At 44.6% G+C, this 25,350-nt stretch overlaps 2 protein-coding genes across 7 annotated transcripts in view; one reads left to right on the plus strand and one right to left on the minus strand.

The window, feature by feature from the left end:
• The window catches only part of FIRRM (FIGNL1 interacting regulator of recombination and mitosis), a 236,730-nt gene that overhangs the window by 129,252 nt on the left and 82,128 nt on the right, over nt 1–25,350 (plus strand). The window lies entirely within an intron of this gene.
• On the minus strand, nt 3,804–23,948 carry SELL (selectin L). Of its 3 annotated transcripts, XM_019747435.3 has the most exons (10): nt 23,821–23,948; nt 23,589–23,690; nt 22,697–22,766; nt 20,472–20,858; nt 19,431–19,538; nt 16,082–16,270; nt 14,708–14,896; nt 13,038–13,166; nt 9,389–9,407; nt 3,804–5,085 (listed from the first exon to the last, which is right to left on the minus strand). In XM_019747435.3, the coding sequence occupies exons 2-10, from the start codon at nt 23,589–23,591 to the stop codon at nt 5,067–5,069; spliced, it is 1,113 nt and encodes a 370-aa protein (XP_019602994.3). In that variant the 5' UTR covers nt 23,592–23,690; nt 23,821–23,948; the 3' UTR covers nt 3,804–5,066. The 3 variants fall into 3 exon arrangements, with proteins under 3 accessions (XP_019602994.3, XP_088657681.1, XP_074178209.2); XM_088801555.1 differs by lacking the exon at nt 23,821–23,948 and having other exon boundaries at nt 23,589–23,749; XM_074322108.2 differs by lacking the exons at nt 23,589–23,690; nt 23,821–23,948 and adding an exon at nt 21,383–21,466.

The raw sequence follows: 25,350 nt of genomic DNA on the forward strand, positions 1-25,350 counted from the left end.
TTGGCCAGTCTGCAGCAGGGTCTCTGTCAAAACTGCATTTCTGACACTAAACTCAGATTGCTTTCATTTAAAGGGTCAGAACTGATTCAAACCCACATGTTTAATCGCCCTGAGTTTGGGGACTTTTTCCATCCTCAGTTTCCACTTGTCTTCGTGAATCCCAAGCCATTTTGACCATATCCTTGAGTCGATCCTATATTAAGAATAAGGGAGATCTGTTCATGTAGAGGAAATATAACAAAGGAGGGACTTTCCTACAAGATCTTTGAAAAAAAAGAACATTTGCATAAACCATATTTAACCAGAATCTTTGTTTTATGTTTTTCCTCTCTGAGTGCTTTGTTACACTCCCTTGCAGTCCCCCTCCCTGTCCCCTGACCCCAACTGGTCAGAGACCAAAGCCTGGACAGTGTTTCTGGGAATCTTCCTGGCCCCACCCGAATCACTGGGCCCGATTAGTGACAACTTACTGACCTGCTTCCGGTTCTCCACTCCTAAATCCTCAGATGTGTTCATCTTCCCGGAATATCAGTGTGGTCCTGTCCCTCTTTTGCTCAAGTTTTCCCAGAAACTACAGAATAAACTTCCCAAGCTTTAATTTAGTCTGGGGTTGAAAGCTACCCTATACCTTTTTTGTTGCTGGTTCTCTGGAAGCTGATGAAACCTGTCAGACCTCTCAGACGTCAGTACTTGTCTTAGGTACTTACCTCATCTGGTTCCTAAAGGGACCTCACTCAGGATCTGATTTTATCTATAAATGCTGCGGCCCTCTGCCAAGGGACCCCTCCCTCGGCTCAACCACAGAATCTCTGAGCTCGTACATTCAGAAGCCACTGTGCACACTGCCTGGGTTTGCAGCGAGAGGTGCTTCTTTCCTTGTGCCTCCATTGCTAAGTCCTTCAGGGCAGGACTCTGTCCCTGAGTGTCCACAGCCTCTGGTGACCTTTCTTGCAGCAGTAAATTCTGGGTAGATGTCTAATTGGTTACGTGAAAGCTCCCATTCTGTGCCTGCAGTCTCTCTTCCCACGAAACGTTTCCTCCTCATTTATCACTCAATTTTGAGCATCTATTGTCCTCCAGATATGGGGGTGAGTTCGAAGGAGGCTGAGGTCAAGAGATGCCGCCTGTTCTCTCAAGGTCGCTTTCAAGGGTAATTTTTGGTGTAAATTGGGAAATGGCCACATTCTTTTGGATGGCTCAACTGGCCCAGCATTAGTATTTGAAATCAAATCTCTTTTGAGTATATTTTTATGCCCTTTTTTCTTCATCATAAGATGCACAAATCTTTTTAATACCACCTTTTCTTACGTATTAAATAGACACAGGAAAGCCATGTGGGCTTAAACAAGTTATTTACTATCTCTGAGTTTCCTGAAATTTGAAATGGGGATAACACGTGTGACCAAGGATTAAATACTATGAGGAAAGTACCCCAGATGTCAGCTAGGGTCTCTCTGCCCGTTAAAATCTAGATACACTGATAATTGTGGAAGCCCAAAACTCTCTCCAAGCGTCCTCAGAATTCCCAGAGAGCTTAATTTTCATGCTCACCTTCATCCTGATTTTCTTTTAAATATTTTATTTCTGCTAAAATACTTTGTTCCAACTTCCCTTTTTGTGACTATTCCTTTATATCTGCTATTTTCAATCTTAAACTCCTTCAAAGCCACCTAAATACAGGTCTGTGTTTGTGGACGAACCTTTACAGAAGATTTTGATGTTAAATGAGATAATTGGATGCCAACCAAAATCAGTTTAAAATAATAAGCTTAAGCATAAATCCGTTACTATTATCATCACCGTGGCTGCTATGGCTATTAGAGCTATTAGAACTGGGAACACGACTACTAGATCTGTTACCTGGCCCGCGCCGTGTACCAAGACGCTGAGGAAATCTTAGTTCCAGTTAAACTTTTCAGGTCACACAGGGAAGGTGGTTCTCGTGAAATGCCGAGAGCCCACCAGGTCGGACAAGACTGCCAAGGTCAAAGGGAAGTGAAAATCTTATTATTTCTTCTTGTCCTTTGTCCTGGATTGTGTGTTGTTTTGGTGGTGGCAGCTTTTCTGTCCAGAATGGGGCATGTGAACAGAAGGAAGGCTCAAATTGCTAGAGTCAAGAGGGAAATTTTAGAACTTTGGAGAAAAGGGGAAATAAAAAGATGAGTTATCTGCTGAGAATGGGAACTTCGAGGGGGAGGGCATAGATGTCTGAAGGATAACTTTATTAATTTTCCATGGTATGGTTTGGATATGAAGCCTCTTTCTTGCTTCATCTATTTCTCATTAAATCATTCTGGAGCCAGGTCTGTTTCAGGCATGTGTCAGAGAACAGAACAGTCTTAGGGAGGAGGGGTGAAAGCTAGAGTCACACATGGGAAGCGTGTGACACTCAGGGGACAGATTTTCCTTATCTAAGCTAAGGTCATACAATTAAATATTCATTTCATGAAGCATTTCTGCAGGGCACTAAAATAATATAGCCGAGGCCCACCGAGCTCTGGTGAACAAATCCAGGGGAGTGGGTAATTCTGTGTCCCTTGGCCTGTTGATTTCATGAAGGCTGGTATTCTGAGTTATGGGAGAAAGGGGTTATTTCTCTAATCTGGAGTATAGCTGTGTGAGGAAGACGATGATATCCCCATTTCATAAATGAATCTGAAATTCAGAAAGCTTGCTGACTGCCAATGTCACACAGAGGTAGAGGCAGGATTCCAAGTATACAGGTCTGACTCTCCAATCCGCGCCCTTCCATCCCAGCCCAGCAATGGCGCAGGGAGCAGGGCTGACCTGTGGTGAGAATCTGGGTGCTGGGTTTCTGCTTGACCGCAAGTGAAGGACTCTCTGGTTTCTAACCTTAGAAGAAGGCCTCACTCCTGCTTCTGCCCAAGCCATTGCACCAAGGATCCTACACCAGGAAAGCACAAGAGGCAGGATTTGGGTGGGGGGAAAAAATCTGCACTGAAGGTTCAGTTCACAAAGCAATTTCATACCTGACTCAATCATCACAATAATCCTGTGAGTTAAACATAATGAAAAACACAATGAAAAGGCATATTTCATTCTTATGTTATAGGCAAGAAAACAGGAAAGTAAGTCTCAGGGACATTAAACCTAAGCTCTTTGGCAAAAGTTTTCTTGTGAATCTTCCTTCCTTCCTTCCTTCCTTCTCTTTCTTTCTTTCTTTCTTTCTTTCTTTCTTTCTTTCTTTCTTTCTTTCTTTCTTTCTTTCTTTCTTTCTTTCTTTCTTTCTCTTTCTTTACGGGATGTCATATGACATAATTCCTAGGATCACATAGTAGCTGTAGGACTTGAACTTGGCACTGTGTTTTAAAATATATACACATCTTACTTCCGGGAAGGAGCCTCCACTTTGGTTGTTTGTATCCTGATGTGTAGGAAACAAGCCGTCGCCATCAGGGTGCCCCATGAGTCTAGGCAGTTGTACATTGGATACTCGGTCGGTGTGTCCTAAGCCACGTGAGTGTCAGCGGCACAGCCCAGACTTACAGTGCGAAACATGGAGACTCTTTGGCAACAGCCCTTGTTGTAATGCAGAATCTGAGATGGCTTGGAGAAAGGAAAATGTAATCATCACAAAAAAGTCGTTCCCGTAGCATGTGCAAATGTGTCTGGAAGTTGTACTGGCCATGGGACACGGACGTATTTCCGACTAGGTTTGCATAGGGCCCTATTGTGTTCTAGGAATTCAGCCCTTGACTTTAGATGAGTGTCTGTTCAGGTCATCACACACCATGGAGAGAGAACGTTTGCTGCAACTTACATCAACAGTGCACGGGATACTGTTCCTCGTTTATTTGAATACACATTTATTGAATGTCAAGTAATGCACGGGACACCAGGGTGTGGCACAATCTCTGCGCTCAGGGAGGGTAGAACTTCATTGGGGAGGCAATATACATGACAATTTTTTAAATGACAAACTAGGTAACATTAAAAAAAAAAAACCCCGTACTTAAGTTCAAAAACCTTGCAGTAGGAAGCCAGGAAGGGGAGACTGCCCTGAGTCAGACTAGTGACAGACGAGTTGTGAAAGAAGTGGTGAGGGTGGGGAGGCCTGAGATGAATCTTAAAGAATAGATGGAATCTAGACAGATGGACAAGAGAATTGGGGGCAGGGAGGGGGGGCCTTCCGCTCGAGGGAAGGCACTTCTTTCTCCTTGTCTCTCTGTAGGACATCAAAGAGATGTTGCCTGCAGCTGGCGTTCTGGTGATGCTGTTTCTTTATTAACAATGCAGTGGTTATAAAAGAAACATTGAATTCAAAAAAACTCTGGGTGGACCTAATAAAAAGAGACAACAAACCCCAAATTCAAAAAAAAGAAAGAAAGAAAGCAATGCCGGCTGTCTTTTCTCCTCGCTCCTTCTGTTTGGTGCTCACGAGATGCTGTGTGTGGAAGTCAGCCAACTGACAAGAGGAGTGGACCAAAGGAGGTGGGGAGGCTGGAGGAGGTGAAATAGGACGCCCCCCATTTACAGAAGGTGGGGCTACAGTGCAAATAGGACTTTTCCTGTTTGGAGCAGAGCTCCATTACTTTGCTGGACTTGGAAGGCAGGATGACATCAATTTTATGAACTTCCTGTAAGAATGTACCCCCACACACACACACACACAGTGTACTGGATAGCCAGGAGTTCAAATGTGATCTGCAACACAGCTGCATTTGTGGGCGCATGTGTATCAAATCTTCACTGTGTTTAGAAGTATGTGTCATCAGGTACAGCATTGCATTGAACCTGGAAACAAGAGTCAAGAGAGGGAAATCGGATGCTTTTACATCCCACAGTATGCCTTTTCCCCTGGGGTCTTGTTTATGCACGGAAAAGAGAATGCAACACTGAGCTATGCCAGACATAACTGCGGGCTGGGGGTGGGAGTGGGTGAGGGACGCAACGGGAGCGGAGAAATCTTTTCAGATGCCCGAAAGAGATGCACGTCATCTCAGGGGAGGAGACACCACAGCGTGCGTTGCAGAACTTCTCATGGGGAGTTAGAAGGATCCAGTGATGCTTTAGGCTCCCGAGAATTTTCTTTCACGGACGATGGTTTAATACGGATCGTTCATGCTGAATGAAAAACAAGAGAACAGAAGTGAAACAAAGGAGCTTAACAATTGCCAAAATTAAAGTGTGGGGAGGAAAGGTGCATATCTACTCAAGGTGAGAAGGAAAGCAACTATCTTCAGTGGGTGAGGTGACATGCAGGGCACACCCTGAGGCAGCGGAATGAGGGACAGAACCCCAGAGCAGCCCTCCTCTCACTGTCAGGTGCCCCCCACCCAGAGGAGGTGTTGAAATGCAGGCTCTGACTCAGAGGGTTTGGGTGGGGCCTGGGGCCACCCATGTCTAATGAGCTCCCTGGTGATGCTTTAGGGCTGCTGCACAGAGCATACGTGGAGCAATGTCTGCATCACAGGCTTGGTCTTCAGATTTAATGAGCAGGAGGGCCTTTTGAACAGCGGAAAGTCAGGGAAGTAGAAGACAGGTCAAGTGGAAGGAGAAAATCAGAGACAATCAAGATCCACGGAAGCTATGGTAGTGGTTCTCAAGGCCTGATTCTGGAGGGTATGACAAATTTAGTTTCATGAAATAAAAAACACTTTGTGTGTGTGTGTGTGTGTGTGTGTGTGTGTGTGTGTGTGTGTGTGAAACAGTGGTCTCATTCTTAGAAAGGATGGAGACAACCAAATGCCATGTGTCTTGATAGCACGTTTCACAGGAGAATCAGATTCTGAGACTGTTCTCATGGTGAACTGCCAGAGCAAACCACAGTTCCGCAGCTGCAAACATGCTTGCCAATTCAGAGATAAAAATGTTTCTGAAAACAGAATTTCACATAGACCCTCCTCTGAGGTTGGCATCGTGCCTTCCTGTGTGTGTTGGGTGTAGCTTTTACCCAGGCAGAATTTAGACACTAGAAACCAAATGAGGTGATAAACAGAACCAGTTTGCAGAAGAGTCAAAATAACCCAGCAAGAATTGAAACCACAAATGCCCTCGGAGTTTGTCATTCACCAACCAAAAGCTAATAAGACTGAGCACCAAGGACTATGAACGTCAACTCAAGGGCATTGAAAACATTGATATAATGGTGTTCAGGGCGCGACTGTTCATTTTACTTTTGACTTGTTCTAGAAACCTGCCCTACTTCTTCCACCCCACCCTTTCTCAGTGCCATCACACACTGGTTTCAGTGTGAAAAAAAACAACGACATTACTGGAGGAGGAGGGTATCTGGGACTTCCAACTCTCTCCTGGGAGACAAGAGTCCTGAGTTCTAGAAGCATGAAGGTTAACAGCATGACCTTTGGATCTAGGCGGGTACAAATCTAAGCTTTGCCATTTATTCAGTGACCTCGGGCTAGCTCTTGCATTTCTCTGTTCCTTTACCTGCAAAATGGGTACTCCCTGCCCACACAGACTTGCGGGCAATATTTAATGATTTCGGGCCTGTAAAACACTCAGAACAGGGTATAGCACGTTCGATAAATTGTATTATTATTGTAACTAACTCTGTCACTAGCTCAGGGCCTTGAGGGAAGTTATTCAATTAGCTCAGTTATCAAGAGTTGGAATGCTGTGTCCACCAAAATCCTTTCCAGACCTAAAATTCTATGATTCTATGAATTAAAGTCACCTTGGTCAATAAATGAGAGATATCCCAAGGCAGCTGGGCAAATAGTTCTTCTTTGGTAGGTCCTTCTAGAACACCTGGTGGAGCATTAAGGACCTGTGTTGATGGTTCCCTTCACCTCCTGGGCACGGCTCCTCAGGAAAACCTTGGGCTCCTGGCTCTTGTACCCACTGGCCCCTTAACATGCTTTCGTAGTCCCACTGCCATTCCAGCCACCTTGTCTCCCTCTGGACTGTTTCCCTCCTTCTCTCCACACACCTAAGTCCTATCCATCCTTCAAAACCAACCCAGGTTCTACCCTGGTTCTACGATTTTCTGTGATCATCAAATGTCGTCTGTCTTGAAGGAGTCTTTTCTTCAATACAGAATTCAAAGGCATATTCTGCCTTATATTTTTCTGATTTTTTCCCCCTACATTTCTCTCTCAGCTCCCTAACTAGACAATCTCCCTTAGGTCTGGGACAAGGATTTACCCGTCTTGGTCTCAGTCCAACTTAGCCTTGTTCCTACACAGGGGTGTTCAAGAAACAACTGTTGGTGGAGTCATTGTACAAATCAATGAACCATTCAACTTGGTGTGGCAATTAGTTTACTCTAGAAATTAACTGAATGCTAATACTCTTCTTCCTGACAGCATGTCTAACTGTCCCCCAGGACAGCTACAAAGTTGAATTGATCTGCTTCCATCTAGTGGTAATTAAAACACCGGTGGTTCCTGTGGCCAGAAAACAGCTCTGGGTAGAATGTGCCAGAAAAACTTTCACTCAGTGGGTGTGAGCATGAAAGAAGGCTTTCCATCTTGTGGATTTCCTGCCCACAGAGATAAGGAGGCCAGCCCGAGAAGGGTCTGGGTCCCCATCTACGCTGTCGAATGGAAAACAGGGCCATGACAGAGACAGAAAGGACCCCCACTGACCCCAGGTCCCCGGCCAGTTATCCCCAACTCTCTCATCTCCTTCTAGCCAAGCTCTTGCAAAGAGATAGCTTGTATGTTCTGCCTCTATTTTCTCACCCCCTCTTTGCATCGTCCCCTGGCGGTGGGACTTCTTTCACAACCTCAACACCGAAGAGAGAGAAGCAAAGGCGGTGTCTTAATGGCACCTTCCACAGGAGAGTCAGATTCTGAGCCTCTTACTGCTTCTGGCAGCATTTGGAAAGACTTCCCTTTCCTCCTTGCCCTGCTCTCCTCCTCGTCCTCCTAACGCGAGTCTCCTTTCCTTAGCTGACTTGTTCAGTACTGATGTCCCACTGGTCCGCGCCCTCTTTCCCACATCCTCCTTCACTCTCACACTGCACACTCGGCCTGGACGGTCACATCTGCTCCTGAGATGGCAGGTACCTCAAGCCCGAAATCCACTTCTCCTGCCCCAAGGCGGAACAAGTGGGCCGTGGGCGCCTAAAGCTCAGCAGGTACAAAACTGAACCCATGAGCTCCACGATGCTTTTGTGTTCCCTGCTCAGTAAACAGCACCGTGTAGTACAGTTGCACGGTGCCATCAGTTCCCTCGTCAGGATGGCAGCAACTTCTTTGATTCTTCTCTCTCCCTCTTAGCTATTAACCATAGTCAATGAATTCTACCTCCTCTTATGTCACGAACGCATCTTCACTGCCATTTCTCTAGACAGGCGCCATCAGCTTTACCCTAATACACGTAACTGCAAATTCCTCCAACACAGTTCTTTGCCTCCAAGCTCATCCACTTCCCATGTTTGGTAGAGAGATCCTAATAGATCAGATGCAAAGGTCCTCAAGATGCAAATTCCAGCATGACACTCACCTGCTTAAATCTCTGTGGTGATCCCCCCAGGACCTCAGGAGAAGTCCATCATTTTCTTTACTATGGCTTCTAGATTATTCTATGATCTGGCCTCTGCTGCCTCATGTCTAACCGCTTTTGCACTCTGGGCACAGCCCACTGAACTAAGAACTTCTCAGTAACCATTTGTGGTTTCTAGGATGCTTGTCTGAATGAGCAACCAACCTCCTCAGGGACCATCTTGCTTCATTTCCAGCACATTAAAAGGAGTTCCGTGTCTAGCTGGGTCCTTCATATGTCACCAAAGCCTCATCTTCATAGTTCTTTCTACTTCTACGCTCCTTCCTAACATTGCAGAGCAAGTCACCAAGCCCCTCATACTGAGAAATGTTTTGTCACCTTCATTTCTGTGAGATGGGCCGTGCATTTTCACACGTCTGCATCTCTTCTCAGTATGTGTTCCTACAATTGAAGAAATCTGCGGTTCAAGACCAAACTAAAAACTTGCCTCTTTAGGGAGGCTACAGAGGTCAGGGCTTATCAGAGCAGTAGCCATCGAGGGTCTGGGGGCTGGAGCGCTACCTTCTTCTTAAACCCTGGGATTCATCAGTTCCCCAATAAATGTTTGCTGAATTGGATGTCTCCTGGATATTGTATTTAGTATTGTCCTCACGTTGAGCCAGGACAAGGAAAAATCAGAAAAAGCTGCCTTTACCTAACTGCCCTTTCCTAATAAGGCATTCATTCATTCATCCATCCATTCATTCATTCAGCTTCACTTCTTCCAAAAAAAAAAAAAAACCAACAGCTTTTTAAGGGAGGCTAGTCAATTGATCACTTTATCTGGAAACTTCATTTGAATGAGACCTCATGTAAATAACCACTCATGAGTTCATGTGTCTGACTCTAACAGGATGTATCTTAAGGAAGGCAGAGAAGACACCAACAGATGTAGAAACTCCTCGCTGATAAAACTTACCTTTTCTGAGACTTTTTGCCTAAAAATAGAAGAAATAGAAAAACAACATCAGCAAAAGAGGACAATGTCAATTTTTTTTAAGAGTAAAACGAGATTCCCCTCCTCAAAACTGTCGTCTGAAGTGTATTCTGCATTTGTTCGGTGGCGCCCATCTGCGTCGCAGGGGTTGAGGTTCCAATTCAAACAGTGGCAAGTACCTGATGGAACAGGCCTTGTTGGTGCAGATGGGCTTGAGTTGCCGACCATCAGACCTACGGGACCCACTCCCGTGTGCATCCCTTCCTGAGCTGCCGTCGCTTTCCACCTGCAGATTCTTCCCTAGGACACTGCACTGCTGATACTGTAAGAACACGTGTCATCCCGTCTCACACCCTCTTCTCTGAGATTCCACAGGAGAAATGTGACTCAGTTCTCAGTGGTAGGAGTTACACACCTTCTCTGAGAAACTGACGTGTTTTTATCTTACAAACACAGTGACAAGCACAGCTGGTTACGCGTCCTTCTTTAACTGGCTGCAAGGAAACTCCAAGCCTGACCCGAGACCTTCTTTTATCAAGGGCATAGGACTTTGTGACACACATTTTTGTGTTCTGACTTCACCCCTGGTTCCAACCTTTTTTTGTACCCTAAATTTTAGCCTTCTTTTTCTTTTTAACTAAATTTAACTTGCTCTGTTGAATGCATTTTTGTAAATGACCTTACTTTTTTTTTTTTGAAAAAAAAAGCAGAGTATAAATAAGTAGATAAATGAACTGGACAGTTGGGCTCCAGGGGAAATAAAAGCAAGAAAAGCTTTTTGAGGAGAAAAAAATCACTGGAGAGCAGTATATTTCAGTGGCTATAAACTGGACCTCTAGAATCATCCAATATGGGTGCAAGTCCTATTTTGCTACCGGTAGTATGTCTTTGAATAGCTACTTATCCCCCCTAAGCCACAATTTCTTCATCTTTGAAAGGGCCGTGAAATGATCTCTTCTTCATTGAGTTGATAAAACAAAATGTGTTCAAAGTATTTAGTCCAGAGTCTAGAGCTTAGACAGTGTTCAATTACTATCTTAAACCTTTAAAATATTAGCAATTACTAGTTTAAATATTTCTTCCCAAATTCAGCCTGCCCTTGACATGGACCAAATATACTTCAGCAGAGAGAATTAAATCTGAATTAATTTCAGATTCTGTTTATTTATCTTCATATATATTTTTCTTTTAGGACCAATTAAACACATAACAATATGTGAGCAAGAGTCTGTTCCTACTGAGTTTCTTTCTGAAGAAAAGGGAACTCAGAGGGCACATGTTCAGTTTCGTGCCCTGTTCTAACCTGTGAGTTGGTTCAGGTAGAAAAGTCTTCCAATCATGGGAAAAGAAATAGAGCCTCGTTAACCTGAAGACCAGTGGTTTTAGGGGGCACATCTAGATGGCCCCTGCTGATGGGAGACTTGAGATTTGGCTTAAAACATCATTGCCTCATTTTCCTCATTTACCAAACAGGGCCAATGATAACTAATCAGAGAATGATGGTGCCAAGGGAAAAAAAGAGTTTCTAGACAAGCCTGTGCACAGGGGAGCGTGTCTCTGAAGCCCACCCCTCTGCCTGTGTCAGAAGAAACGAGCGAAAGTCTGGACAGCAAGACAAGTGGGGCGGGGCTAGTGTGGGTTCAGAAGGTCCATCTGAGGACAGGACAGGGGGCCAGATTATGGTCATTACATCGGTTGCTGTGCCCTAAATATTCACCTGTCCCTCTTTTCCAGCTTTCTGAACCCCCAAAGCCTATAAAGCCCTCAGAGTCCCTGAGTACTGTACACATCCAGATTTATTGCTTTTGACTTTTATTCTTGTAAATCCATCAGGTCCATTCTGTCAGAAATTTTCTAGGGGTTTAACCTGAGAACCTACCCCTCATCTGAAAATATGCTTTGTTTCAACTAACTTACAACTAAAAGTTTTGGGAGACAAAGTCACTTGAAAGTCGGAGCTATCAGACGAGGTTTCACAAATGAAGACAATTTAAACATTACGTTAAAGATACCCTGACTTTGCCCCAAAGTCTGACTGTTTTGGGGCTTCTCTTCTCTCTGTTGGCATAACTGTAACTAGCCTAACTGCCCGTTATCTGTTTCCTGTTTGCCCCACACTGATTCCCACAGCAGGGGCACACAGTTTTCAAGTTATCAGTTTGAGATCTTGTACAGAAATGACTCCAGGGTAAAAAAATGTAAAAACAACTCCACTGCTTTTCTCACCCCTGCTTACCAAACAGCCTCCGCCAGCTCACCCCTCACCAAATACACAACGCTGCCATTCTGTTCTGTTGATCTACTAACACTTATTAACAGATTTGGGAATTTAGGAATCAATATCCTCCTTAGGCAGGTGACTCAGCGCCAAAGTCCTAAAAGGTTCTTTAGATAACTCCCAGCCCCCTTATCCAGAGGGCCGTGTGTCCTCCACCCCTCCGTTCAGCCACCACCGCCCAAAGCAGGACTGAAAGGACTGAAATTAGGTCTGAAGTCCCTGTGGAAATGAGAATCAGGAGTGGGGGAAAACTCTCATTTTCCCTTTGCTTTAGTGCCATGCTTAGGTACTTAGTTTGGTACTCTAAGCTGATGGGATCCGATCTGAGCAGTTTCTAACCGCAGGAACACAGACGTTTGAACTGTCCAGTGCCCCTAGGTTGCAGCTCATGAAGTCTTGCACATCTGGGGTGCCCCTTTCCACTGTCTTTCTGGGTTGGTTAGAAAATGAATCTAGTTCCCTTATTCTTACATTTGGGATGAAAGAGCAGGTCACAGAAGAAGCCCAGTAGGGACTGGTGGCTAATCCTCCCACAATTGTCAGTGAGGATGGGGGCGGGGGTGCAGAAAGATAGCACAGAGCAGTTGGTAAGCAGCTGTTCGGAGGTCATCGATGATGGCCCCGAACTTGAAGCAGGAATGTATTAAAAGCTGCTGAATGCCCATGACTTTCATGGTCTTGAATGTTCCTGCCTGGTGATTTTGGTTACTGTGGCTGCACACACCCCAGGTCTGCGCAGACTGTGGGCCTGTAACCAGCAGGTGGTCACACTTTAGGCTTTGGACACACTCGGGGGAGGTGACGGCAGTGACGCTGCTGCTCTTCTCGGGTGTCCCATCTGCTCTTCTAGGCAGCAGGCACTGGGTCTCCAGGCGGCCCTCCTCATTCCCCTCTCCTCTCCCATCCAGTGTGGAGGGGAAGTGGGAGTGTGCCGTGCCTCTGGTGAGCGCTGTGCCCCTGGGGAATAGACACTGGGCAGAAAATGGGGGGATTTCCCCCAGGGATAGTGCAGCCCCATGTCAGGAGCCAGACACGTATGCGGCCCGTGACGTGGTGTCTTGAACACATTCGCGGACATGAGATTCACTTCCTACTGGGATTGTGGCCCTGAAATTGAAGGCTCCTAGGGGACAGACATCATGCCTCCTTTTGTTCAGAATTCAATCACGGCCAACATGTTTTAATGCAAGTACATATTGGGCTGCTTCTCCCATCTCCAGGGACTGATGTCTACAGAACACAGAGCACAGCATCCTGCCTCCATCAAAGCTATCATACTTAATTTCCTGTGGCTGTTTGTATTGTTTTCTCTTTAACGTTGTATTCTTTGCACATGAAGGTGAACTTACATACCTTTTTTCAATCGCCTTGCCAGCCAAATGATAAACGCCAGCCCCGAGAATGCAGTAACCATGACTGCCACTGGAATGAAGAGGGGGTTGTAATCACCTTCCTTGATCATCGAGAAACTCCTGTCCAATTCTGAAAGAGAAATCAGAAGGTGAATGGCGGGAGGCGACGAGCATTATGTCCTTAGTTCCATCTCACAGTATTAGGCTTTTTCCCGCCTTACGTCTCCCAGTCATAGCCCATTTGATGCCATCTGACAGGTGAGGAAACTGGCAGGGGGAGACCCAGGATGAGTCTGAGGCAAAGTACTGGGCCAGCTTTCCTAGCCCAAAGCCTGTGCAATCTCAATTCCAAGGTTTGTGATTAGTGGAATTCCTGGGAGATGGACCGAAAAGCATTGGCAAGAAGCACCATCATTGTATTTAGCTCTGTGGCTTTGGGACTCTAAAAACTGAGGAGAGCTAAAAAGTCTGATGTGACCTCAGGAAAAGGAAAGCCTGTGATCTGAACCAGGTAACTTACCAGTCAAAGGAAACCATCGGTGCTTTTACTTTGAAGCATCTGTGCAAACATATGCGCTTGATGTTTACATGCCAAGAACCTACCCTAATCTGTCTTTCAAATGATGTAGTCCTACCACTCCCTCCACTTCCTTCACAAATAAGTAAAAGGATATATCTGTATATCCTCTTGTAAGTGTGCGCTAAGTTCATTTGGAAGCCTTACTGAAAAAATACCGATAACAAAAAATATCCATCTTGTCATGTCACTAATTAAAGACCTTCCTTTTGCATATTGGCACCCGGTGTGACTGTGTCTCTTGTTCCTCACATTGCTTGGACGAGCCCTTTCAAAGTGCTTCTGTCCCCGTGCCCTAATATATAATGGAAAGGAGGCTCAAGTTCCCAGAGGATCCAAGGAGAGGGCACCTATTGGCTGCCTGACGATGAGGAAATGCACACTAGTCCAGCCATAAAAGGAAAGGTCCCACAGGCCTGATACATAGTCCTCCGCGAAAGACCCCATACTTCGTCCTGGTCCCCTACCCCACTTCCTGGCCCTGGCCACACAAAGACCAACTTCTCCAATCACTTCCATGAACCCTACCATTTAAAGACTTTTGTCATTGGTGCAGATGGTCTCAGGGGCAGATGGCTTACTATTCTTTCACATGCTAATTTAACGTGCACTTATGTAGCATCTATTGCCAGGTACCATGTCAAGTGGATGATACAGAGAGATGGGGGAGACACAGTCATTCTTATGTACAGACAGATTTGGGAGGCACTGGCTTAGTGCTCATTGAGAAGTGGCCACTGCTTGGGGAATTAGGTGGTCATTGGTGACCTTTGTAGCAACATTTGAATGGACGAACTGAGAAGTGCGATTGTACTGGAATAGAAGAATGGATAACAGATCAGTCGATAGAGACAGTGGGCTTAGATGTTAATTAAGGACTAAGATAGGAGAAGTTGCAAATTGGCTGAAAAAAGAAATGGCAGTCATTGAAGGAAGAGGCAAGACTAGCCAAGGATTTTATGTTAAATTAATGCGTAGACATTTATTTTGAAGCCACATACATTTAGCAAAATAAAATGTAAAGGCTCAATATATCCTTCCCCACAACCTGTTCCATCTTTAAAGTCTTCACCATGTTGGGGCAACTCACTCACTTTGACATATTGGACTAGGGCTCGTCCAGATTCCATTTGATCCACAGATCGTTTCCGGCTCCCCAATCAACTGAGTGCCTTCTGAGCAGTTGAAGGTGCACGTGGAGGTAAAGCTGAATTCGGCCAGGGGGTGACTGCAGGTCATGGTCCCCAAATCGGGTGCTGTTAGGAGCTTACACGTTGAAATCACTTCAATGAAAGAGGAAAAATCAGTATTGCTGAGGAGGGTTCCTCCCTGGACCAAAGGTTTTTAGCCAAAGTTGCCTGACTCAACTGTGGAACCATCCGCAGAAATCTAGACATTTCTAATCGAGAAATTGCCTCTGGTAATGTTTCCAGACTTAATTTTTTTTGGAGAAGGATGCAGAGTGGTGAGTCAGGGTTGAACCCAGGAGAGCACTGAAAGCCTTTGGGGGTGGGAGGTGGGGAGAAGAAAGGGGTTGGGTCCTCCAAGGGGCTCCCTCAGCCCTGGTCACTCTCCAACTCTGCTAGAAGTACCCGACTACATGGCCTTTGCTTCAAGAGCTCTTATGGAATATTCTCCATAGTAACTTTAGGGCATTTCCACCCTTTCACCTGTCCTCAAGTCCACCCAAGTAATTGGCAAAAACATCCCAATTCACTGGGGCAAGTCCCTCAACTTTTGTAAAATTCAGCAGGTTGGTCGGTTTAGTGCTATGATGTCAATAAATGATTTTGACAGTTCTGCGAATTAAACCACGTAGGGAGTCAGAAGCACAAATGTAGAAAATGTAACGAAAACGTCACAAGTTCAGACACCACCAGTCATCTCCTGTCTGGGGATAATCTCCTTGACAGTTAAAAAGTCCCCCATATTTCAAATGTAAAAAAGATCAAGAAATTGTGTTTTTTTGTTCTTCACAACAGTTGTGATTCTCCTGAGAGTTCATGGAGGAGAAAAAGTAAAAGATGATTCCACGAATAAGCAAATAAAACCAAAAAAAGACCTGTACCCTCTGAGAAGGAAATTGGTTGGTGTTAAGTACGACACCACATAAAATAGGTGTGATTGACAGGAGAGAACAACCAAAATTTAACTGAGGTTCAAGCAACAGTGATTATTTATACCCTGGCAATGAGAAGGGGGGGAAATCAGTGTAACCACACCGACGGCTGAAGATTTCGTGCAAACTGTGAGGTGGCTTCAGAGGTATTTGGCTGTTATTTTTTGTTTGTGGTTTTTTTTTTTAATTTTAGTAACGATAACCCCTCTGAAAAACATCACAGTATAATCTATGATTAAATTATGCTCCAGAAGAGGATACAGACTTCTTAGCTAGACACTACTGCATTTTCTCACTTTGTACACCCAGGACTGCCCTGACAAAGCCTCTAGCTGGAACAATTATTCACCTTGACAGGTTGGTTTTAGAGATGACCACATTCCAAATGCTCCACAGGTGGTGGTTTGTTCACCCCCAATTATGTCTGTTCCCTCAGAGCAATTGAAGGTGCACTGTGAGCTGTAGCTGAAGTTTCCCAAAGGGTGGATACAGGCCATGGTACCCAGCTCAGGGGCCTGCAAAGGCTCACACTCAAACACTGCAATAAGAAAAGAAACAGCATCGGGTCACGTTAAGAGGACCTGGTGACTGGGTTTGAATCCTAGCTCTGCCACTTGACAACCAAGTGCCTTTAAGCAAGGTGACTTAACCCCTTCAGGTTCAGTTTCTTCATCCATAAAAGAGGAATAGGATAATTGTATTAACTTCCTAGAGTTGTGTGGGAATGAAATGATTTTCATACAAGTCAAGGACTTAGAATAGGGCCTGGCTCATAAGCAGTCTTAATCAAACGTTAGCTAGTTTTGTTATCTTTGGCATTGTCTGGGGAGAGAATGTTTACACCTTGATAGGTGTAAGTGGGAATGACCAGCACAGTTTGGAAACTATGGCCAAATAGGAGCCCCTGAGTATATTAGAGTGTTGGGAGTAGGAAGTTTGGAGAAAGAGTAGGTGTCCATAATTAGTCTTCTTTACAAGAGGAGAAAATGAAAGCTTTAGGAAGCATCTCAGCCTCGATTCTGTCTTCGCCCTCTCTAGCTCAGTTCCACAACTTTAGTTCTTCTGACTTTGACAGCCCTCTCCAGAAACTCTATCTCCCTGCTCTGATTGGTGGTGTAGTGGATCAGATTAAGTTTGAGCATCAGTCTTTGCCTTTTAGGCCCCGCCATGCCATTTGGGCAAATAGTGCAACTCTCAGGTCTTATTTCTTATCAAATTTGAGCCATCGTTGTGGTCTTGGTCTCAAGATTTCAATAAAGAATGGATCCAAGGAATTAGAAGAATTTTTATATTTGCCATAGACAGTCCCAGTCCAAATTCAGGGAAATTGCATTGTCCAATTCAACCCATGCCCACAGGGAAGTGCCTAATATATTTCAGGCATAGTCTCAATCTCACAGATACAATGATAAATAAGATACTCACAGATCTCAAGTGGCTATCAGTCTACCAGGGGAGACAGACAAGTAAATAGCTGACTTCATCTAATGTGGGATAAGTAAGAAATAGGCGTGGAGTCATTGGAACAAAAAGTAGGGACCCTTAGCCTGTGTTGGGGTCCACAGAAAGCTTTCCAAAAGAAACGGTTCCTGAACTATGTCTTAAAGATAAACAGGTGTGTTAGCCATGTGCACAGAGAGAAAACCATAAGCAAGTTGCTGAGATACAAAGCACATCTGGTCAGCGTGGAGAACTACAAGCATGTTGATGATACTAAAAGGAAAGAGGAGGCAGGGGAATGATGGGAGCAGAGATTAGGGAGAAAGACAGGAGCTGAGATGAAATGCTTTTCTCTTTTTTCATTGATGTGATGGAGTATCTAGTAGGTATCAGCATTACGCTAGGCCTTGAGGGGTTCAGATTTCTCTTGTAGGACAAACGATAGGTAGAAATTAAAGGGTGGATGGTCACATATATGTGATGTTTGTTTGATTGTTTTTAGGTGACCAACCTGCCTATAGTTTGAATAATGTATGAGGGGAGCTAATTTCAAGCTGTGGAAGTCAGCTAAGAAATGACGGCAATATTCTCGGGAGCAGTTAATGAGGGCAACGGTAGTAGAGTTGACAAGTAGGCAGATTGAAGAAACAGTAAGTTATAAAAATGAGTAGTGTGTTGCTTTGCATCAGTGTAGGAGAGGCTTCATGGCAGAGCCCCATATAAGTGGTGGTACCACATACAGAGATAAGGAATACGAAAAGGAGAGTTGTCTGGGGACAACAATGTTACAGTCAGGTGGGCACACCAAAGGATATGCTTTGCATATTTGGAGTTCAGGGCTGGAAACAGATTTGTCAGTCCAAAGCTTACATAGATGGGTGACTTCACGACAGTTGGCAGGTTTGACCAAAGGGGGCACAGAGAGTCAAAAGAACAATGGACAGAAGATAAATAAGAAATAACAGTAGTGTATGCGCTTGGATTGGAGGCTATGGAAAAAATCCAAAGACAAATGATCCCAGGTAGAAAGAAAACCAGGAAAGAGTGATAGCCAAGACAAAGAAGATAAAAATGGTCAAAAAGGAGTGAAATGGGCATGCCCGTGATATAAGAATTCAAAAATAAAGTTTAGGAATGGAGTGAGGGTAAAGTATTGGGTACAAGTCATGGCTCAGGAACCAAGTGAAGTGAGTGAGATCTGTTCCAGTGGGTTGACATTTACATTTATTTTGGCTTTAATTCTTTATTCTTTACAAACGTTGCTTTTTTTTCCCCTCCTCATAATTTTCTATTTTACGCACCAGATACTTCAAACATAGTTTTGAAATTCAACCAGTATCAGTCAAAGGATTTGAGTTTCAGTAGTGAGTTGACTGGGTAAAAGCCTCCTTGTCTTTGAATTTTTATATTCTTTTCTTTTCTGTTTCCACCACCATGACCCTGAGTGATTTCAATAGACTTCTAATGATTCTCGCCATCTTCTCTCTTTTTGCTATCCTGTCCATCGTATGCACTGCTTCTAGAATGATTGCGCTAGATGCAAGTCCTAAGATGTTAAGTGTCCCCCCATTGTTAAGTAAAGGTCAGATTATTTCATTGGGCCATTTCCAGTCTCCACAAACTTATTTCAGCTTATCTTGCTTTCCATCAAACTAAGTTATGAGCCTATACACTTCCACGAGTTAATTGTAAATCTGTAGTAGACTTTAGGGCAGAATCTATAATAGACTTGCCTTTATATCCCCTACAATACCCAGCCCCGAGACAGGGGTTGGATTTCTTATTATAGATGTCTGATCTATATGCACTGTGTATCATTATGTGAACATTTCTTTTGGGCCTCGCCCTGGTAGGACTTGGAGGATGACATAAGCAAGCTAGATTACCTTCTGGGTAACTCGTCTCCTACCAGTATGTGTCTTAGTTTTCCTCACACTTTAGGGAGCTAAGAAACCCAACAAGTGCACTAGATTGGGAGTTGCACAGGCACGGGAATCTACCATGGCTGATTCATCATCTGAACGCTCTCAGCTGTATTCTGCATGGCCTCAGAAGGACGTATTGAGAAGTGAATTGAAACTTCGTGCTGGCTTATGAAATCTTTACGGAAAGGTAATGTTGTGCAAGCAGAGCTTTCTGATCAAAACTTCTCGTTTCTCAGAATGGCTGGTATCATTGTGTCCCGATGAACTTCCATAATCTGCAAATAACCCCTCTGATTTTACACAGGAAGAAACAAAGAGAGGAAAGGGGCTTACCGAACTGACACTGGGGCCCATAGTACCCCACATCGCAGTTACAGGTGTAATTATTGATGGTTTCCACACATTCTCCGTGGCCACTGCATGACAAGGGCTGACAAGACGCTTTAAGGGGATCAGAAATCAATTATTTTAATGTGATTACTTTTTAGGATCATAGTCATTTCTTTAGATACAGGTCATTCTTTTGGCCGAGGCTATTTTAATAAACAGGAAAGCTTTGTACATTCATAGCATTTCTGCATACAAACCATATGCTAACATTTTATTTACATAATATACTGGCCATCTAGCCATAGACATTTGTTTTTATAATGAATTTACCAGTGCTAATACTCTATAGTATTTTGGGGAAACTTGGTGACCTACACTGAAACTCTTGCAATGACTTTGTTTTTAATGTCATTGGGCCTGGCCCCAATCATTTTCTGCAGTATGCTTCACACTCTCTTTCTTTATAGAAACAACGCTAGAAAGATTAAAAAGTCCAAATTTGCTAAATGAATAGGGGGGCCGATTTACAAGAGACCAAACTACTAGATTTCACTGCTAAAAATCCCGACTGTTTTGCCGCTGTTGTCAGAGACTTGACAGCCATTTTCATACAGCCCAGGTAATGAGACACTGCGATTTTCCATCATATAGAGTGATATGATTAGGCCAAGAAGGAAACGCGACACCCAGCCCTCTACTTTCCAATGAGGACATGGGGGTGACGCGAGCCTGAGCTCTTGGCGGGTCCCCTCCCTCTGCTCCCCTTTGCCTGCCTTATTATCAGGGACACTGACTGCCTACTTCTTCTCCTTACTTCCCACGTACACTTAGCATCTTGGTATCAACTGATTCATGGGGTATAGGTTTGAGGTGTTGGGACCAGCCTCACACAGCAAAAAGGCTCCCTAGTGACACGACGGAAGCTTACTTGGCGGATCGCACTTCTTTAGAATGTGCTACAACCGCTCTCCTCCCCCAGCGTCCCCCTGGGCTTGGCCCACGCTGGCCCTTCCCGAGCTGCCGGGCCTTCTGGTGCCACCCTACCTGTGTAACAGAGGGCGGCCTTCTGTTTGTGGCAGGCGTCGTCATTCCACTTCCCTGAGTCTCTGGCCCTCTTGATGTAGATCTCCACGCAGTCCTCTTTGGTCTTCTTGTTGTTGGGCTCCCCGTCTCCCCAGTTCTCCGCCTCTTCAGTGAGAGACTTGTTGGTTCCCACCCAGGTCCATACCCCTCCTACCTTCCGGATTCCTATCCAGTAGTAAGTGCGGCTGAAGGGAAGCGTCCTGTTCAGATACTCAATCTCCCCCTTGTTTTGTATGGCCACTAAATCGGTGTACTTTTCTTGGCAGAACTTCCTAGCGTTTGCCCAGTTCATGACTTTTTGAGAGTAATGATAAGTCCAGCCGTTGCTTCCATGATACGCAGAGAAATCTGAAAGACATCAGTGCGAATGATGCAGACTCACTGTTAGAGCTGGGGAAAAAAAAAAAAGCCTGGGAGCAGTCTAGGCTAAGTGTGCTGCTTAGGGATGAGGAAACCGCCACCTCAAGGATGTAGGTCACCTCCTTGGGGATCACAGGACTAGTCACTTGCAGGTTTGAAGTCAAAGTTAGATCTTCTAGTCCTAATCACTGTTCACCAGAATAAGGAACACTTTTGCGCATCGCTCTGTTTCAGACAAATTTGGTGGCTTTATTTTCATGAAAGAATTCTTTCAAGTGAAATGTAACCAACGTATTTTAGAAATTCATATTTCTGTATCTTACTGGTTGTCAATCATGTAAAGTGAATTTAAGTATAATATCGTATATCTCTAAGATGTACTGTCTACTTTTTATCTCAGGATACTTCCCTGAAGGTCAACATTTAAGTTTCTGAGAGAAAAGTAAAGTAAGGACAGGAATAATGACATATTGTTAAATAATCGCTTTCATATAAAAAAGATAGTATTTTACCATAGAAAGAACTGCTTCTGGGAAAGCCTCAGTACACAGCCCAATCCTTAGATATCTAACTGCATAATAAAAAAAAAGAATAACCTGCAAAACCAAATAATGTAGTATTATGAACTTTATTTAGATCGCAATCTATACACAAAGATACTCAATTGATGGTATTTAATCATCACACTGGCGCTTCAAATATGAGGGCTTTGAAGAAACCAAAACAAGCACGTAATTACACAGTGACCCCATAATAATACATGCCATTCTAAGCATAATATGATCTATGTGAAACACTATCATACCGTAAGGTAAACATTTTCACAGCCATCACCAATTACTGAGTTTTCATTGTGTAGGGCAAATACTATGGAGAACTACGAAAGAAAACCCATCTGATGTTTACAATCTCCTAAGGATTCTGAACAAGCATGAACAGATGCAAAGAAAGTATATAATTAATCTTGATCAAATTAAACACATCCAAAATGAACAAAGAGCTGTGAAACAGATATGACTCATGAGTAAAGAATGCCAGAATATAAACACTTGGAGAAGAGCATTGAAGGAGCAGGCCAGCTAGAATGTTCTAAGAGAGAGGAAACTGATTTGCTCATTGCTGTATCCTCAGTGCCTAGAACTGTGTTTGGCATCTTGCAGGGACTCCGAAAACACTTGTTGAATGAAAAGAGCACACGGGTCCCAGGTGGCGTGAAGCAGCCACGGTGGAAGGAATGTATGAAGGGCTGAGGAAAGCATGTTAACATGGCCAGAGCTGAAATGCCAAGCTAGCCAGAAAGAACACCCTAGTTTACTTAGGAAATGGGAAAGAAAGTTCAAAGCAGTTGCTGAATAGTCTTCATGAATCAGACATAAAACTTGTCACACCGATGGGAGCAGGATCAAAACGCATGAAAAGGGCCTGCCCTGGCAGAGCTCCCAGCTGAACCAAAGCAGCGCCACTGATGCTTTGCACTACTCAACACTACGTGAGTGCTGGGAAGCTCATTGTGCTAAGTATTTGGTGTAGGTTGTCAGTTCCCTTTTCAGAATTTCCCAATTGACCTTATCCCTTCAGAACTAAAATCTTTGTGGGTTTATCAGCATTTGGATCCTGCCGCAAAGGGTGTGGCAGGCATTAGAGGTTTCGGGGGGGAAGTACTAAAGGTGAGAGGAAGAAAGGAGTTCTTCAGAGAGAGGCTAGAATTAACGGCTACCTACCTAATAATTTCCCCTGCGACTATGTATACCTAGTGGATACTCAGGAAAAAGAAACAAGTGAAAAGAAAAAAGAAAGCTTAGTAATCGATAAATGGCAGAACGTACCACAACAGAGCACTGTCCATACCCACAGCCTGAAGACCCTCTGAGCACTCTGGTATTTCCATGAAAGTATCTGCAAATAAAATGCAAAATTATACTTGGATCTCTACCCTTCAATCACACATTTACAGCACCCTGAGGAGACGCCTACAACTTTCTTAAAGTTCAAAACAAAACATATGCTTACTAACCCTGGCCAAGGTAATAGATTTCCCAGACATGGATGACAGAGTAACATTAAATTTGCCTCAAAACTGACACTTTTTTTTTCATGTCTTAGCCTCAAGTTGCTGATCATTATGGCTGAGTTTTTTTCTCCGTTTCAGTCATTTTTTTGTACCAACTTTTCTGCTGAGCTGTTAGAGCAAATGATTTGATGTTTACTTAGTATATATTATTTTAGAGTGTGCATTGTGGCTTAATAAATGACTGATGTCTAGGTTTAGTGGTAAAATCTCACCCTTCATTACGAGGGGGTCAATGCTTCAAATACCTGAAAGAATTAGGTAGCCAAACAGACACCAGTAAAGAAAAGCAGTTCATTTTCTTTTCAACTAAAAAGAAATACATTTTGAGCAACTCAGATGACCAGACCACAGATTTTCTGCACCTTAAACCCCTATTATCTGAAGTGTATCACTTCTCAGGTAGCTGCAGTGTTTTGTTGCAAAGGTGCTAAGTTCACCTGATAGTCCTTCAAGACTCTCACCAGACACAAGCCAAGAAGTCAGCACATCTGAAAGGACAGATTCCAGGAGCACTGAGCAATTACTGCTCTTGGCTTCTTTAAAGCCGCAAATGAAATGTGTTGCTTCTTGTCCCTGGCCCCTGCCCCTGCAGTCCCAAGATGAGGTTCTAGCGGAACATCTGAAAATCGTTTAGGCTGAAAGCTCACCATGGTTTTGCTTGTCCTTCTCTAGTTCTTCTGGAGCTTCAGCTCTCAACTCGGCGCCAGGGGTCTCCCTCCAGGTCCTGGCCCAAGGCTGGGTGTGCTGTGCTGCAGGGAGACCGTGCTCAGTGTCACCCAAAAGGCTGGCTGTGTCTCGTTTCTCTAACCCACTCTCACATCCTCCTCCTCGCCTTCCCCCTCCCACTTGCCCCACCTCTTCTTGCTCCTCTTTCCTTACCTCTGTCTTAGTCTGACCTCTGTCACCTCCCCTGAGAAACAGAGCTGCTCAGCACGGTATTGTCGTTATTCTCCCATTCCTCCTTCTTCCTTCGCTCTTTCCTTCCTTCTTCCATTCTCCAATCCTTCCTTCCTTCCTTCCTTCCTTCCTTCCTTCCTTCCTTCCTTCCTTCCTTCCTTCGTTCCTTCTTTCCTTCCTTCCCTCCCTCCCTCCCCCCTTTCCTCCCTCTTTTTCCCTCTCTACATATCTCTGTCTCTCTTTTTTATAAACACTTGGCTAACTCTTGGCTCTCCCTGATAGAGGGGCCCCGATAGCTGCACACACCACACAATCAGTACAGTACTTGGGACACTTTTATGATGCCTGTTCAACTTCAGTAGAGCTAACCAACAGACGCCATTCCTGTCGGTCCCGTCTCCTTCCTCTTTCCTCGCTCACCCCCTAGTGGACGTCCGTGCGAATGGCACCTCCTAACCTCCAGCCAGGCGAGAACAAGCAGATCTGGCTTTTCTCCCTCTAGGGGTTTGAGGGCTTACAAACACCGTTGCCTTCCTCAGGTGTAAAACGGGAAGGAGACAGACTGCCTAGGAAATTAGGACCTGTATGATGGAGGGCCCTGGTCAGGAAGAGCCGCTGACCATCAGATTGGCATTTTGCAAAAGATACTAACAACAGTAGCTATGGAATAAACGCTCCCTACTTATTATCTTATTTAATCAAAGATTAAACACTGCTGCTCCCCAGGGGGTACTACGAATACCCCCATTTTAAAAAGTCTCAGCCAGGCTAAGAAAGCTGCCTCGGCCACATAGCTGAGAAGACACACAGCCAGGGTTTGGAACCTGGGTCGGTCACTTCTGAAGCCTGTGCTCTTGAGGCTTAAGCTGTACTTCTTCTGGAAGGAGCCTGGAGGACATGTTGAAATGGGGCCAGACCTGGAGCCAAGGGGCCCCGGAAAGTGTCAGTCTCGCACTGTACACCAAGGAAATGTCTAGACTGTGTTTCTAAGTCCTCTGCTTCACGTCTCTCTTGACCCTCATCCAATCTGGCTGTCGGCCGCAGGCGCCCCGAGATGGCTCTCGCCGAGGTCCTCCAGGTGGCCCAAGCCAGCAGGCAGTTCTCCGTCCTCTGCTCCTTTGGCAGCCAGCTCCTGCTCTTCCTCCTCCTTCACTCCCTAGGCCTGGTCTGTGCCCTTTCTTGAGTCTACCTCGTGCCTCCAAACAGCAAACCTTTGGCGTGTCCGAGTACTCACTGCTTTTCTCTTCTTATTTACCCTCGCGGACTTGATGACCCAGTCTAGTCTCTTAACCTTGAATACCATCTAAATGCCGATGACTCCCGAGTTTGTATTTCCATCAAGGACCACTCCTCTGCCCTGGGAGTGTTCTCAGCCAGACGCCTACCTGTTACCGCCACTTAGTTGTTTAATCTGCCTCTTAAATTCTACCTGTACCAATCTGCACGTGTGCATTTCTCCTCCAATCCTGGAGAGCTCTTCCCATAGCCTTTCCCATCTCAGTAACTTATAAC

This window comes from Rhinolophus sinicus, chromosome 11 (genome assembly GCF_057876585.1).
Source record: "Rhinolophus sinicus isolate RSI-liver-muscle chromosome 11, RSI-T2T, whole genome shotgun sequence".
Classification (NCBI taxonomy): domain Eukaryota; kingdom Metazoa; phylum Chordata; class Mammalia; order Chiroptera; family Rhinolophidae; genus Rhinolophus; species Rhinolophus sinicus.

What these genes read in the sequence shown, in the direction of transcription:
- SELL (XM_019747435.3), bottom strand. An exon ending in TGGGCCCCAGTGTCAGTTCG is followed by an intron (nt 16,271 to 19,430) that starts GTAAGCCCCTTT and finishes TTCTTATTGCAG; the next exon opens with TGTTTGAGTGTGAGCCTTTG. An exon ending in CCCTAGTCCAATATGTCAAA is followed by an intron (nt 13,167 to 14,707) that starts GTGAGTGAGTTG and finishes TTTCTCTTTCAG; the next exon opens with AATTGGACAGGAGTTTCTCG.